General features: G+C 35.2%; 2 protein-coding genes across 3 annotated transcripts; one reads left to right on the forward strand and one right to left on the reverse strand.

The window, feature by feature from the left end:
- Positions 1-1,560: 1,560 nt before the first annotated feature.
- Positions 1,561-2,720, reverse strand: LOC133881861 (uncharacterized). The gene has a single exon (XM_062320904.1). The coding sequence runs from the start codon at positions 2,517-2,519 to the stop codon at positions 2,028-2,030; it is 492 nt and encodes a 163-aa protein (XP_062176888.1). The 5' UTR covers positions 2,520-2,720; the 3' UTR covers positions 1,561-2,027.
- Positions 2,721-6,933: 4,213 nt separating this feature from the next.
- On the forward strand, positions 6,934-11,784 carry LOC133881888 (CMP-sialic acid transporter 4-like). 2 transcript variants are annotated; one of them, XM_062320954.1, is made up of 14 exons: positions 6,934-7,072; positions 7,185-7,285; positions 7,398-7,509; positions 7,665-7,744; positions 7,964-8,039; positions 8,145-8,245; positions 8,477-8,548; positions 8,914-8,962; positions 9,084-9,125; positions 9,365-9,486; positions 9,676-9,735; positions 10,548-10,596; positions 11,263-11,357; positions 11,557-11,784. In XM_062320954.1, the coding sequence occupies exons 1-14, from the start codon at positions 7,046-7,048 to the stop codon at positions 11,606-11,608; spliced, it is 1,038 nt and encodes a 345-aa protein (XP_062176938.1). In that variant the 5' UTR covers positions 6,934-7,045; the 3' UTR covers positions 11,609-11,784. The 2 variants fall into 2 exon arrangements, with proteins under 2 accessions (XP_062176938.1, XP_062176939.1); XM_062320955.1 differs by having other exon boundaries at positions 6,940-7,072; positions 7,185-7,289.
- Positions 11,785-17,087: the final 5,303 nt, after the last annotated feature.

Consider the following 17,087-nt stretch of genomic DNA (forward strand, 5'->3'; position numbering starts at 1 on the left):
CTATGTTCCCAAATTTGACCAATCCACTTCATATATTTGTTTGCCGAGAAGAACAGGTGATCAAATATACATGTGGAAAATGAAGAGATAGTTGTTTGTCATGTTAAATATAGTAATTAATATTATCATTTCCTTTCTTTTTCTTTTATTTTTCTTTTCCCTTCAAACTTTGTTTTTTATTTAGAAAACTTCACTTATAGCCCATAATTTTTCATCACTTTTGCAATTAAGTACTTAAACTTTACAAAGTGTCAATTTAGAGTATTCATCTTTCAATTTTTTTCAATTTTAACCTTTTGCTATAATTTTTCGTTAAATTCTATCAAAATTCTTAGAATACTATTTTTCTTTTAAGAAAAAGAAAAAAATTGCAAGGATTTAGGTGTTAGTCAGAGTTCATCGAAATTTACAAAAATACCAATGCCTGAATCTTTGAAAATTTTATATATTTTTTTTTTTAAAAAAAAAAAACACATGGGTATTTTAGAAATTTTGATAAAATTTGACAGAAAATTCTAACAAATGATTAAAATTGAAAAAAATTGAAAGATAAATATTTTAAATTGATATTTTTTAAAATTTAAATATTTAATTACAAAAATAAAAAAATCACGAGGTAAAAGTAAAATTTTTCACTTTTATTTTTAGGTGAACCTCTTCAAACTGTCATATATTCCAAAATGTTCCCAAAAAATAATAGAGAAGATGATGCAGCTAGCTAAATCTCCATCCTACCCCTCACCCATTGAAAACAACTTTTTCTCCACATTTGTCGGTCACGTAATGAGAACATGTGCCTCTTAGCTTATACATATGGTCAAAACGGGCCTATACATAATCTAATCTAATCATGTTGTACCCTTTACGGTTTGGAAAAGAATAGTGGCTCATCACTCAGATTTATGCACCGACACTTTCTCCCACATCGAGGAGATGCTATACCCCAGCGGGCCCAGCTTGCAATCCATCTGGGAAGAATAAAGGCCCATCCTTCTCCCGTGGCTCTGGATCCGAGCTGTCAGGCAAAGTACCTGCAGCTGGCTACTACTCCCTCTTACAGATGGGATCTTTTGGCCGACTAGCTCATCCCCATGTCAATCCTTGCTGGCAATGATCGGTAGAGCACTCTACCACGTGTCACCGACTTTGCAATATAGTTGGTTAAAAAAAAATCAACAAAACTTGTGTCTCAAGCAACGCGCACGTGAAAATGATTTTTGTTCACTTCATCGGGCGTCAATTAAGTCTCTTCGAGTTGAAGTTAGGCATTTGCAATTCTGAATATAAGATTATATAAATTTATTTTAATTTAATTTATTTAATTAAATGAGTCAAATATTTTAATCTTACCTAATTATTTTATTATTAAGTCAATTATAATCTGATCTATTTAATTAAATGAATTAGACCCATCAATCTTAACTCTTTAATTTTATGTTGAAGATATATTGTTTTCCATCAACAGTTACACGTATAAATACGTATAAATGAACGAAAAAAAATTGTAAGCCTAGCATTTTTTTTATGGGAAAAGGAGAGATTGAATGCAATAAATGTATCTTGGAAGAAAGAATACATTAACATAAGGGAGGAGTAATACTTGTACAATGAAGAAGTAATCAAAAATAAAAAATAAAAAAAATAACAACCATATTTACTAACGTACAACAAGCTGTCTAATGATGGCAACGACGACCAACCCCCTGCCTGCAATTTGACAAATCCGTGGCTTGAAACTTTAAATATGGACAACAATGGTGCTGCAATTTGCAGGGTAATTTTACCAAAGAACAGAGACAGTACTACTTCTAAGCCGCCATTCCAAACAATCCCACGTAATACAATATTCTGTCTAATTACAGGCAAAGTAATAATGTTGATGGATGAACATTGACATGATCAAAAGAAGTTAAAGAACAAACAAAAGCCATACAAAATTCTAGTCTTGATCTGGATCTTGAACCTTATTGAATCAGAGCTAGTAGCCATAATATATCACGCATGCAGGCTGATATGTTTGTTTGTTATCAGCCTTGGGTTCTCACATTAAGTCCGTCGTCAAAATTCTTGGAGTAGTTGTAGGAATCATACCTGTAGGTTTGAGGAAGGCCGACATGGTCAGAGCCGACAAGCTTTCTGATCTCAGACCTGACCTTGTAGAAAACATGTCTCCAGCTTCCTCTGTTTTGAGAACCGAGATTCTTGGTTTCTTCCTCGTTCATTTCCAGATCTGAAGCGAAAATGGGCTTCCTGGAGAGAACCCAAGACCAGCCCCAGTCCCACCATTTCCTTATGGAACCGCCTGCGTATTCTCCCATGGAAGACACAGACTTGGACCTGCGGAATGCCCACGAAGTTGCAGGGGAAGCCATGGGCTGGATCTTGAAGGAGAGAGAGGAGAGCCTTCTGCGTAGGCCTTGTTCTTTCGAGTCATCGGCTTGCGAGACCGGGAGCGCTTGGGTTGTGGTCATGGCGGGTATATAGCTTCCCTTCTGAAAGCTGTGGATAATGGATTTCATGATTGACTCAAAGAATAAGAAGAAGAAGAAGGAGGAGGAGGAAAGGTTGGTCGTTGTACGTGGTGGTGGTGGTGGTGTCAGTGTTTAGAGAGAAAGAGTGTGTAATGGGAGAAAGCAAAGGAGGAGGTGAAATGTAGCGTTCACAGCTCCATCACAGGCTGTTTTATTCGTTTTTTTGGGGGGGTTTTTTTGATGATGCCCTGTGCTATTATGGTGGTGCGGTCCCATGACATGACTCTAATAACCATTTTTACAACACTAATTTCTCGTCAAGGTGCTCCGAGAAACTATATATATTCTTTCTTGCGATAATTTCCGATGTGGGTCAATCATTGTTTAGGCCTTTTTTTACCAATATAAGCAAAGGTGACTACTTTCTTTTTTTTTTTTTGAACAAACACCTTCTTCATTGCCGGAGCAAAACGCCCGGAAACCACCCAAAGGGTTACAGAGAACATTACACAGAAAAAAACAAATCACAATAATAGAAGGCATTACAAACGCCCGTAGGCGAAGCTGAAACAAGGCCGGCGGCCGATGGTAGTGAGTAGAGGTAAAGAACCTCTAATCACAAAGCAAGGGAAAACCCTAGCTTAAAGCAGCTACCGAAGGTCGGTAGACTGTGATTACAGGGTAAGAATTTACAAACAAAGCAAGAAAAGTTCTGGAATACAAGCACAGGAAAACAAACAGCCGGAGAAACCAAGCGCGTGCAGAACACACGGCTCCTCCGGGAACCCCCCAACAACGGACGACCCCCAACAAGTCCAGATCGGCACCTTGCAAAGCCGGAAAAGCAAGCCACAACCCGCACGCGCGGGGGCAGGAGGGGAGACCCCCGGCGTGTGCTGATCACGCGCCGACCAGGAAAGATCTACACGACCCGCCACGAAGCCAACAAGACCGGAGAGGGCCGAAGACCGCAACAGGAAGGTTCATGTCGAACAAGGACCAACCGAGGTTAACAGATCTGACTTTAAACACCATCTCCGCCGGCCATTCTCCAACACCCGTCTATCTCCTCGAACCAGCAACCAAAACCTCTGCTTGCTCCCAACAAAGACAAAGAAAACAGAAGAAAGAAAGACAAAAACAAAACAACCTCCACCAGTGCAAACACTGGGAGGAAAGAACTCCAACAACCCTGATGGCTTGGAGACAAAACCCTGGCCTTAGCGGCCAAGGGAAAGCAGAGCCAACAAAACAAAGCCGGGAGGAGGAGGCATGAGGCCTCCCCCCCCGGAAGACAGGCTTCCTTCGCTAAGCTCTCTCCGACTAGAAGATTCTCAGACTTTCTCTCTCTACGCGAGAGAGATCGATATCTAAAAAATAATTTGTGACTACTTTCTTATATGTTGTGCTGAGTTGCCAACAAGGCATTGTGGGATTAATTTTATTGAAAATTGAAGTTACTTTCTTGTCTTTTTTTAATTAGAAGGGGAGATTCTCCCACCTTTTTTTATTTTTTTTTTTCATTTTCGTGGATCGGAGAGATAGTCTTGTATAAGAAGGCCGACACTACTTTTCGCATCTATTTATTACTTAATTTTATATTAGTTGACATGAAATGAATTAAGTAATTTTTTAGTTAACTGCTTAAGAAATGAAAGAAAAGTTATTTCAAACGCGCTACGTCAATCAGTGTGAAAAATAGTATGTTAAATCATTATTAGTTGTCCTAAAAGCTTAAGTTAGGGTATTTTTGAGATTGTGATTTCGTAAAAAAAAAAAATGTAATTTTAAACTAAATTGTAAAAAATGAATCGTTTGGGAGTTGCATTTTTAAAAGATTGAGATTTGAAAACACAAAAAATCTGTCTTTTCAAATCGTAGGTAAGTGAGTGGTTTTTTAAAAACAAAGAATTTTAAAGACTAACTTGTAATTTTAAAGGCAAAACTGTAATTTTACCAAACGCTTAACTGCGTTTTTAAAAATCATTTTTTCAAATTGCGCATTTCAAAATCGTAAACCTAAATGGACCCTTAATAAAAAGGATTTGACTTAGGTGCTGTTAAAAAAATGACAGCACGTATACTGTAATTTTTTAACGATTTAGATTTGATTTTACTTTCTCTCTCTCGTTCTCATATATATATATTGTTAAAAAAAGCTATGTACAAGTCAAATCCTAATAAAAAAAATGGTTGATTTAATTAATATTATAATGTCGTTCATGTCTAAATCCTTTATTAATAAGTGAGGTCAAATACGTTAAATATTTAATTAAAATTATAAGTAAATATGAATGACAGAAATAAAATTTGACTAAATCACTACTTATTTAAAAAAAAAAACTTAAATAAGTTTGATGGTAATCTTGTGAGATTAGAAATAAAGAGAAAAGAACTGTAAATGATGTTAATCATAAGCTTTTTCAACTTTTTAATTAGTAATTAAGAAGAAGTGTTATTTTAGATGAAGTTTTAAAAGAATAAATTTTGTCTACCCAATAATTGTTAGGCTTCAATCATCATTAAGCACCACGTGCATCGTTTCTCCTCCTCCTTATCGCAGAGAAAGAAAACCGCGATAAATTGGTAGGAATGGGAGCAATTTCTCATTTATCGTATACATTTTCTCAGATACTTGTTTGTGTTTACGAGCCAGGGTGTGACCGTGTGGGACCACCTTTGTGTCGGTTGTGGAGTCTGGATCTGCTCACATAATCATAAACCCTAATTGCTTGCGGTCTTTCTTTAATGGCGCCTCGCCGTCACCGTCCCTTTAACTAGAACTCGAAGGTAGTAGGACGAAAGAACAGCCAAAAAAGAAGCCAAAAATGAGAATTTTTTATTGGTTTTGATTTTATCATAAATAATTTTAATTTTAATTTTACCAATTTAACATTTATTATCTTGATAAATGCACAATGGAACACATGGATTACTCGAGCTTTAGGCGACTTAGGCTCAGTCGCTTAAGGTCTCCGATTAATAATTATACAATAAATGTTATTTTTAAAATAAATTTTAAAATTCTAATATGATAAAAATTTAATAAATAATTCATCCAAAAATAAAAATAAAATTTAATAAATAGTTCAATCACGATAAAAGTAATTACAAATTGAAAGTCTAAAAAAACATTCATAAATTCTTGGAAAGTCTAACTTATTTAATCTTTTTAAAAGTTCAATTTTTATATTCATAAAATTAGTCCAACGTGCATAATTTTTTCTCTGACGCTTATTTGAATTGAATGTTTAAGAAAATATTGAAAGTCTTCAAAATATATAAATTTTCATTGTTTGTGTTGTGCATAATAGATAAAAATACACATTCAGTAAGTCTTCAATGTCTGACAATTTTTTTGCGCATTATATTATATTACAAATCAATCGTTATATAACTTATTTTTATTTTTCTTTAAATCTTCTTACTCCATGTCTTTAAATCAAGTAATAAGTCATTCTATATCTAATAAGTTTTAAAATACATTTTACAAATAAAAGAAAGTACTCTAATTGACATATTAAATAAAAAAATAAAAAAATTTAATTAATATTTAAATATATATAAAAAAAATTATCTCACTTAAACTTGTTGCCTTAAGTTTCAAAATTTATCAAGCCGACCACGATGGAGCAAGCAGAAAGCAGAATTACTTTTACCACTGATTTTTCAATCAATATCCACGTACCAAATTCAAGTGCTAATTCAGCAATTTATAATAAATTCGTATTGAAAGCGAGCTCTATTTGTTTTTCTCTTTCAAAATTTTGAAGAAAATGAAAGTGACCCAAGACCAAAATGTCGTTTTCTATAAATTAAAAGTCCGGCCAATTAATTATTCGTGGGGTTGGTTAAGTGGTCTTAAAGATAATTTTTTAAGCGGTTGAACATGTACTAGAATGAGAGTTCGATTTTCAAAATAAAAATTCTCAATTCTATTAGTATTAGCCGCTCTAAGTTTTATTAATGTATGATGAGATTATGTCTAATTATGATTCAGTTGAATTTGAGGGAGCGCTGTCAGTTCCTACCATCTAAGCCTCCTCATATGCCGCTCTCAACGGTCAAGTACTAACTACATTTGGTCTCTCTTGTATGCTTTTTTACTTATAAAAACAGAAAGACGAGCCAATTAACCTTACGTTTTTCGATTTTTAAAAAGTAGTTTTGGAAACAAAAGTAGAACATTGTTTTTGTTGGTTTTATTTATTTTTTTGGGAAAATATGCCTAATATAATGTCTGAAAATATTTTTCAAAAATAGACAAATTAAAAATTAAATTTGTTTGTGTGGCTGAAAATAAATTTCTTCTTTATCTTTTTATTTTCATTATCTACTTTTCAATTTGTTTTTCCTTTGGGCCGATATTAGATTACAGATCTCGGTCTATGAGATCTCAGCCCATTAAGTGCAGACCGGCCCATCTGAGTTTTGTCCGGTACAGCCATACTGGAAAGTTCAGTCTGTGCGCTCGGATTGTTCAGTCTATCATGCACATTTCCGAAATCGGCGAAGATCCCAAATCAATAATGTCTCTCCAATGGTCTCAGATCAGAAACTGAGACACCCAAAATATGGAATACAGAAAAATCAAAGATCAGGTTCTTCGTTTCCAATCGTTTTCCTCAATTTAGTTTATTTAGAGCACAAATTATTCGAAATCTCCATCTCCTCTCTGATTGACAGTGAAATTGGTGGTTTGTATATGTGTAGGATAAAGATGGGAATATTGGTGGAGACGACATAGAGAGCTCAAGAGGGAAAGCTCATTCAGTGAGTAATGTGGATATTGAGCGCACCAAGTGGAAGCGCAAGTATGTGAGTTTTTCCTTTATGTTTTTCATTCTGATTCCAATGCAGAGAATAAAGATGGACAGAGAGAGGGTAATTCATGTATGTGTATATGGTTTTGGTGTTTGCTTATAGGTCCGTTGTTACGCTCACATTGACTGTTCTTACGAGTTCGCAAGCGATACTTATTGTGTGGTCTAAGAGAGCTGGCAAGTATGAGTATAGTGTTACCACTGCAAATTTTATGGTAAGCAAGTAATACCCAAAAGGAAAAAATTAAGAAAATAAAAAAATTACTATTGGATTGTGGGTAGGTCTTTGGTTCAAATCTGACCAATCAAACAGATAGATGTAATGTCGTTTTCTATGAATCAAACACTTCATTTCTCTTTCTTGAATTAGGTGGAGACTTTGAAATGTGCATTATCACTTGCAGCCTTGGCAAGAATCTGGAGAAGTGAAGGTGTTACAGAAGATAACAGGTTTCTCATGTAGTAATTTTGATGTTTTTATCGAGTTTGAACTATCACCATACTCCCTATGTTGTGTTGTCCTGGTTATGTAATTGTATTTGTAACTTCAAATTCTTATCCAAGCTTATATTCTTCATTTGTCGGGCATTGACATTGTCAATGAGCTAAATAACATTTTTTTTTTTTTTGTAATGTCTTCTTCTTTCTTGGATCCTGTCGTTGAACTAGGTTGAATACGACATTTGATGAAGTTATTGTGTTCCCCATTCCTGCAGCACTTTACCTAGTAAAAAACTTGCTTCAGGTTGGTTGTGGTGGTTGTGTTTTTTCTCTTTTAGAAATTGCAATACCATTGGTCTTCTTGCTTCCCAAAATATGATTATGTGTAATCTTCATTTTTCTGTTGCAGTATTACATATTTGCATATGTCGATGCGCCGGGTTATCAGATACTGAAGAACCTGAATATTATCAGTACTGGTATTCTGTACAGAATTATACTTAAGAAGAAGTGAGTCCTTACTATCGTTGATGTTGGACTTTTCACTTCATCATGGAAAATATTTGTGTAAGCCCCTTAAGAGATTCGATGGAGACAGAATTGAGGATGGAGAGTGAAATCAACTCTTATCTATAGTCTGATTAAAAAAAAAAAATGTTATCCAAACAAATTAAAAGTTTAAGCCAAACCAGATAGGAATTTGCAAAATTTTTATTATACATCTTGTTCTAAATCTTTCAGGTTGAGTGAGATTCAATGGGCAGCTTTCATTCTACTATGTGCTGGGTGCACCACAGCTCAGCTAAAATCGAAGTAAGATTGATTACACATCTTGTTTCTGGTTTGTTTCAGATGTAGTTACTTGTGTGTATGTTGACCTTGAAGATACTATTTGAATTGTCACATGTATGGTCCATTCTGATGGACATGTGTGTCGCATGCCCTATGATTCAGGACGACATTTAGTCAACCAATGAATGAAGGATAATGTTTTTCACTAAATCTTATATCATTTTGTAGAATTCAAGATATCTCGATGCATGTAGCTATGTATTTGAGAAGCAGGGATTAGTGAACATTGTTTCCCACTATTTTATTTCTGCAATCTCTATTTAAAATTCCACTTGTGTACTTTCAAGTTATTGGCCGTGCCTTAGAAAATGACTTTGTTTTTGCAGTTCAGATCGTGTTCTTCAAACTCCTTTTCAAGGTTGGGTGATGGCTATTGTGAGTTGCCTACATCTTTTATGCCCTTAATTTGGCATTGGGAGGAAAACTATAAAAGAAGAGGAAAACATATTATAGCTTAAAATACTTGTTATGATATTGGTGGGTACTTTCTTTGCAGGTCATGGCACTCTTGAGTGGTTTTGCAGGAGTATATACCGAGGTGAGCTTTTAAGTACACAGTTTGCACTCTAGTTCTTCATAACCATGTCATGTGCATTATTTTGTGTTTGAAGCCTGATCCAATGTAACATGATCAATGTTGGGGTTGAATATGGTTAGTTACTGGATTTCCTAACAGACTGATTGAGGATGTGTAGAGCTCCATGAGTTAAAAAGGTGCAATTTCTCAATTAAGCGATCTAGAAAACCTTTTAAGTAACTTGCTTTTGATTTTGGCAGGCCATAATTAAAAAGCGTCCTACAAGAAACATAAATGTGCAGAACTTCTGGTTGTATGTCTTTGGGATGATCTTCAATGCAGGTGCTATACTGGTCCAAGATTTTGATGCAGTGATGAATAAGTAATTTGAGCTTTCCTCTCTGTTTCTGATTCTCCTCTTGCAGTTTCTCTATCCTGAATCTTCTTCATTTTCTCCTTTGACTTTATTATTAAAAAGATTCTTTATAGTGCCTTAGAAATGGAATATTCGTTATTTTCTGCTTATGAGTTTAAGAAGTATTAGTTTAGAAGTTATTGTTTCTTTGTTCAGGGGATTCTTCCATGGATACTCGTTTATTACAGTTCTCATGATTCTCAACCATGCACTCAGGTATCTTACTCCCTATCTTGGCGTCATCAAGCTTATCAGTAGCTTGTTTGCTTGCTCTAGTTATTTCTTTAGAGTAAATTTCTCACTTCCAGGCATGAGGAATCCTTTATGATTAGTAAAACTTTTGATAATTATCATATGGATTTGAAAACTGTGATTATCAGAGACTATTTTAAAGAAATGTGACCTACATAGTATTTCAGCCCATGTTATGAGAGTGCTGGTTATGTTTTCATGGCTTAAAATATTTTCCACGTGCTATTATCTTTGGTTCAAGATAAAGAATTTTTTTTTTTTTTTTTTTTTTTTCTGAAATGTCTATGAAAGGAATATTTATTCGGCTATCTTCAAGATCCAAGTGCCTATAGATTGATTGAAAAGCTACTTTGTGCTTCTGGGTTTGCACCTTGCGTTCCCTCCCAGAAATGTATGAACTGATGGTTCACTTTCAATTTGGAGTTGAGAGGCAAAAATAGGAGCTTGATTGGTGTTATTGTATACAATCTATAATAAGATGAAACAAGAGTATAGTAGCCAATATGTAACAAGGGAACCTTAGTTGTTCATAAAGTCATCTCTTTTGTGATTGTTAGTGACTTACTTCGGGGACTTCTATATCGTGGTGGGGGTTTCATCCTTTTAACACAATTAATTGCACACGCGCACACACACACAGAATGGTAATGAAGTATTTTTGTGATACAAAAAACTGCACAAGATTTTTTTCTCTGTAAAGAATTATCTACTTTTGTCAGTGTCACCTTTCCTACAAGATTTTATAGAATCTGCCTATGTGATTTTCTTTTGTGCAGTGGAATTGCTGTATCAATGGTAATGAAGTATGCTGACAATATTGTGAAGGTAAGACATGGAAATATAACTTTGAATCTTTGAGACATTAACTGCAGTGCATTTACGTGAATATATATAATGTGCTGGAATCATTATTGGGCATATCATGGAAACATTTCTCTTATCAATTGCCGGCGGTTGTTTGGCCCAGAAAGGGGAAAAGGCATCTGCCATCCTTCATGGATGGTGGAATTTGTGAATATGTTGTCCTTATCAAAATTTACCTATTTTCTTTTCCGTCACCAAAAAAGTGTTAATGCACAGGGTTACAGAAATTGTACTAAAGAAGGCTTGGTGTAGAATTAGAGAATCTTATATGGATGAACATTAGAAACTCTGTAGGAGAAATCTCTTCTTGCTGTTTTGGATCCCATTTCTGCGTTATTTTGCACTGTTTTTGTGTTTGGCAAAAGGTTAGATCCAAGTGATTGGCTTCATTGATCTTACTAATAACATTATTGTGGCAAATATAACGCTGATAGTTCTCGTTAAACATGTTGTAGTCTTTGTTTTTTCCCCCAAGGTGAGCCTCAGTGAGTGTCCTGTTCTCTATGCAATTCTATTGATTATTATAAATTGTGTTACTCAGAGAAGTATTATTGTCCTGCCCTAAACATTTTCTGTACGTTGTGATTGAAGTTCCAATTTTTTATTAAGCTTGCCCATGTTGTGCAGGTGTACTCTACTTCAGTGGCAATGCTTCTCACAGCTGTTGTTTCTGTCTTTTTGTTTGGCTTCGATCTTTCACTCGCCTTCTTCCTCGGCTCAACGTAAGCTACTTCTAGTTAGATGTTTTATCTGCCTCCATATCGGATTATGAGCAGTTCTCTGTCATTTCTCCTGTTCAGGAATGCATATCCATTATGTTAGGATTGATCACGCCATAATTTAATGTTTTTAAACAATGTTAACCATTGAAAGCTTGATGGTAGTTATGTTTGTTTACTTTCTTTCTTCTTGTGCTTCCAGTGTGGTGTCTGTTGCAGTATATCTACATTCTGCTGGGAAGCTGCAAAGATAGCCTCGTGCCCTCTCTACCCAAAATTTAATATCCGTGTAAAGGCTCATGTGCTATGATTGTTTTTTTTTTTTTTTTTCTTACAATGCTGCTTTTGAGTAGATTATCATGAAATTAAGGATACATGTAATTTTCAGTCACAATAGATTTAAGATCAGTAATCTAACAATTTTGCTTTATGATGTTCGCTTCCAATTGCTGGTAAAATCACAATGACAAATGCTTGATCAATTATCAATTATCAATCATCTGATTAAGTTTTGGAAAACGGATCAACGACCAAGATTTCATCGCCCACAATTTGGTGATTCTGGTGGTTTGATCGACAATCAAGATTTAATAGCATTATAAAGGGTTGGCTCAAGTAATAAGAGCATTGATCTTTGTGGCAGTTCTACGAGGTTTAATGTTTGAATTCCTTTGGGTGCAAACAATTCATTGGAGTTAGTCTGGCGATGAAGCCGGAGTATTACCCGATTCGTGTGGAGGATGTGCTTTATATGGATCTGAGGTTTACCTAACAGGAGTGGATACACGAAGTGGCTCTGCCTTGAAGGGGTTACTCGTCATAAAAAAATAAAAAAAATAGGGAAAGTTGCACAATTTATCTTTTTGGTAGGCCTAAATTACAAATCATCCTCTGTGTCATAAAAAATAATTATAAAGTCTTTGTGGTAGGCGAAAATTACAAATTACAAATTACTCCATGAAATTGTTATTCGTCCACAGGCTTAACAGAAATTGTTAGGTTGTCACATCAGTCCAATAAAAACGATACACATGTCATTTTTACTAAAAACAAGTTAATATATTAAAAATTAAAAACCTAAATATTAAAACCTTTAAATATTGTCTTTTTTTTTTTTTTTTAAAAAGAAAAAAGAAAAAGGAGATTTAGGGCGTGGCTTCCGCAAGCCAGGTAGGTATTCTTCAAATCACTTCTCTCATTTCTAAAGGTGCTTGCCAACAAGTAAATTGTTTTTCCAACCTTCCTATTTGGTCATCTGCTTGGATACCTACTCTTCATTCTTTTAAACCTATGCCCACATTCCCCACAGATTCCTCTCTCCCTAGCTTCTCTTTGCATCTTTCATTTATTCTCTCAATCCACCCTTAATTGGAATTCCTCCATTATTAATTCCATTTTTTATCCTATCTCAGCTGCTAAAATTCTTAAAATCCACATTTCCAATTTTCCCAATCCCCCCTAGATCTGGACGCCCTCTGCTTCAGGAAAATTCTCTACATCCTCAGCTTATTATTTCCTTTTAAATCCCCATCCTTCGCCCTCTCCCTTTTCTTTTCCTAGGAATTTTTGGAAGTTAAATCTCAATGTTCGTCTCAAACTTTTCGTTTGGAAAATTGCTTGGAATATTATTCCTACAACATCCCTTATTTTATCAATGTTCCATTCCTCTACTTCTAATAATATATGTCCCTTATCCAAAATGGCATCTGATTCTCTACAACATTTAATTTATTTTTTAAGGAAAACTACACTTTACCCCCTAATATTTTATGAAAAAATTTTCAATGGACCTTAACAAAGTTTCAAAAAAAAAAAAACGAAGTTTCATAATTTGTAATGTAGCAATTCCGTTAAATGATTTCGTCTTCCCTGACGGAAATTTTCGCACGTGCAATTTTTGCTCTTGACTTTACCAAAATGCCCTCATATTTCACCTGTTGAAATTTATGTCAATCTCAATTATAGAGCTTTCCCATTTCAAACTCTATCAGACAAATGAACCCTTTTTGTTAATTGTTCCTCCAACCTTAATAATTAAGGTACACACTAGAATGTTTCAAGATCAACTGAGGTAGATACCAAGGAGAGAGAACAAAGGAAAATTGAATAAAAACTTACAAACAAAAAAGACGAAAACTGAACCTGGGGTGGGTTATGACATAGAGAAAAGGTGGAAAAATGATAGTTTTAGAAGAAGATGAACTAATCTCATTAGTTGTATTCGCCTCACAAGAAACTGATGATTCCGAGGAAGGATTGATCTCATCAATGTCTGCGTACTATTTCTTCCGGGAAAAGTCACGTGCCAATGCCATCATGATATTTTTGGTTTTGGGTTTGTCGAATAAACCCTACTCTCCCCTTGTTGGTCGACCCGGAGGCAAAACTGATGAACTGGCTTTCCAGAAATTCGAGAATCCTCCATCGCACTGAGAGCAAAACTAAGAAACAAAGGCAGTCAAAGGTTCTTGATCAGGTGAAGAGAACGTACGATGTGAGGTGAATGAGACTTATATGAGATATATTGTCGGATCTTTCCACATTTTCAGGCCGTTAAAAGTAGCCAATGTCAGTTCTAACAAATGCGGTCAGAGGAGATTGTGTCGATTAAGAGTAGCCAATGCCACAGAGAAAGATGGAAAAAGGATAGTTTTAGAAGAAGAGGAACTAATCTCATTAGTTGTTTTGTCCTCACAAGAAACCGATGATTCCAAGGAAAGATTGATCTCATCGATCAGTGTCTGGGTACTTTTTCTCCCGGGAAAAGTCACATGCAAAGATCATCGTGATATCTTTGGTTTTGGGTTTGCCGAATAAACCCAACTCTCCCCTTGCTGATCGACCAGATCGAAGGCAAAACCGATGAACTGGCTTTGCCGGACATTCGAGAATCCTCTATCGCACCGAGAGCAAAACTAAGAAACAAAGGTGGTCAGAGGTTCTTGATCAGACGAAGAGAACAATGTGAGGTAAGTGGGACTTATATGAGATATAATGTCGGCTCTTTCAACATTTTGAGGCCGTTAGAGAGTAGCCAACGTTTGTTCTAACAAAGGCGGTCAGAGGAGATTGCGTCGATTAGGAGTAGCCAATGCCACAGAAAAAAGGAGTAGATAATGCCACACACACACACACACATATATGTATGTATGTGTTGTTAACGAGGCAGAAAACAGTGGTAGAACTGAAAGGAGTTCTTGCAAAATGCTCTAATAGTTGACTCTAGGTTAATGTCATTGTTAAACACTGAGATTTTTCATGTTAGCCACTGTGTGGCCAGTAAAACCTTGTGAGATATGCTCCATTTTCTCATTGTTATTGGTTATAGCATGTTGGGTTACTACTTGAATGTAACCATGTCAATCAATTATCAATCTCTAGTGCTTAGACATGGACTGTGACTTACATATGATAAGAATTGAAGTTGTTTCAAGCTTAATCCTTTTTGGGCATTTTTTTGAAGTGAACACCTTCAGAAGCCACCCTTTGGTTTGATGAACTTTATGAAGGGCAAGTCTGAGCTGAGCTTTCTAAGCGGTTAGACATAGGTCCCATTTGAAATTACCATTCCCCCTTCCCCCCCTCCCATCCCATTTCCCTCGATCTTGACTTTTGTACTGTGCCTGTCCGCTTTTTGTGACACGTGGCGTGAAACTATAATTTTTTTTACTTTTTAATTTTTAATTTTTTTTAAGATTGAACCGTTTCCATTGCTAACTAGTTGTTTGTACAAAGCATTGATAATTAAGAATGTAGCATCTCAAGCAAACCGTAGTGCACATTAAAGCAAATGAATATATGCTAACGCAATCATATGAACCTATATAACAACTATAGAAAACCTATACCAATGAACAATTCAAGCCATGTATGACCAAATTAAACAAGTAAAAAGCTTCAATATTGCAAAGAACAATACTCATTGTCAAATTTGTCACCATAACCCAATCCGAAGGTGGTCAGGACAGCCTTGAATATTCCGGACAATTCGCCATTATACAAATCAAACACACGCATATCCTGACCCTTGAAAAATCCATCACTACCACTACCATTGCCATTTTCTTCACCCCTCGCGCACAAGAAATTATCCATAACCAACACGCAATTCCCACTACAAGAAAAATGGTCTTCAGCGACCAATTTTTTAGCGACGACCCACAAGTCGTTGCTAATAGTCACTTATCAGCGACGACATTTTGGGGTCGTTGCTAATGTCAAAAAAAGTCTGAACAGCAGCGACGACAAAATTGTCGTCACTAATATGTCGTCGTTATTATTGTGGCGGTAATTTTTTTCCCACGTGAAAAGTATTAGCGACAATATTTAGCTTATTAGCGACGACTTTGTGGTCGCTAATAACACATGTTATTAGGGACCATAATAGTCGTCGCTAATACTTGACTATTAGTGACGACGAATATGTTGTCACTAATAGTCAAGTATTAGCGACGACTATGTTGTTGCTAATGACAGATCTTATTAGTGACCACAATAGTCGTCGCTAATATTTGACTATTAACGACGATTAGAATAGTCTTCGCTAATCGTCGCTAATAGTCTAGTATTAGCGACGACTATTGTGGTCATTAATAACAGACATTATTAGTGACAACATAGTCGTCGCTAATGCTTGACTATTAGTGACGACTAGAATAGTCGTCGCTAAAATGATCCATAAATAATATATTTGAATCAAATTAGCGACAACACATCGTTGCTAATGTCTCGTGTATTTAACTTAATTTTTTTTGTTTTGGAAAAACTAAACTTTACCCCCCCCCCCCCCCCCCCCCCCCCCCCCAAAGTTTAATCTAATATGCAATTTTGCCTCCAAAATGAAAAATAAATAAAAGTTGCAATGGACCCCAACTAAGTTTCATAATTTTGCAATGTAGCATATTCTTCCGAAAATACCCCTGAAAAGATCAATTTCTTTTTTTAAAAAAAAAAAAAAAAAATTGGGGGTGGCTCCGGAGCATTTGGGGATATTTTTGTCTTTTTTTAAATAAAAAATTTAAAAAAATAATTTTTTGTTTCGGAAGACTTGGATACATTACTAAATTAGGAAACATGGTTAAGGTCCATTGCAACTTTTTTCACTTTAGAGGTAAAATTGCAATTTGGGTGAAACTTTGGGGGGTTAAGTGTAGTTTTTCTTTTTCTTTTCTTTTTTTTTTTTTTTTTAATTTTTTTTGTAAATGTATCATAAATCCTTGAGATAACACGAGATTTGAAATCACTCTTTCACTTTTTAATTTTAAAAAAATATCACTCATTCCTTAAGTTTTTAATTTCGCGAATTTGAAAAATAGTCATTTCGTGTTTTTTCCGTCCAGTTTTACAACGTCTGTGAGGTTGGGTCACCATTTATCCACATAGGCATTGACACATCAGTTAAAATGACACCGTTTAGTTTTTTTTTTTTTTTTTTTTTGCCAAATCACCTTAAATTAATAATTTTTTTTTATTAAAAAAAAAAAAAAAAAAACCATTGCCGATGCAATAGAGCTGAAGGTGAAGGTGAAACAGAGTTGGACGAGAGAATGGTTTGAGTTGAAGAAGTTGTTTGATTTTTTTATTCCATTTGATATGAAGATTAATTGATCTGTAAAGAGGAAAATGAAGTAAAAAGGAACAATGAACAAGTTGCTGGAAAGAGAAGATGGTAGGCATGGTTTTTACGAAAATGGATAATTATACCGTTGGTCCCTGGGGTTGGCCATAATTATT

Source organism: Alnus glutinosa, chromosome 11 (genome assembly GCF_958979055.1).
Source record: "Alnus glutinosa chromosome 11, dhAlnGlut1.1, whole genome shotgun sequence".
Lineage (NCBI taxonomy): Eukaryota > Viridiplantae > Streptophyta > Magnoliopsida > Fagales > Betulaceae > Alnus > Alnus glutinosa.

Coding starts and splice junctions, on each gene's coding strand:
- LOC133881861 (XM_062320904.1), bottom strand. CDS start 2,519: ATGAAATCCATTATCCACAGCTTTCAGAAGGGAAGCTATATACCCGCC.
- LOC133881888 (XM_062320954.1), top strand. CDS start 7,046: ATGGAATACAGAAAAATCAAAGATCAG. Junction 8,549..8,913: donor ACAGCTCAGCTAAAATCGAA/GTAAGATTGATT, acceptor TTGTTTTTGCAG/TTCAGATCGTGTTCTTCAAA. Junction 9,487..9,675: donor TTTGATGCAGTGATGAATAA/GTAATTTGAGCT, acceptor TTCTTTGTTCAG/GGGATTCTTCCATGGATACT.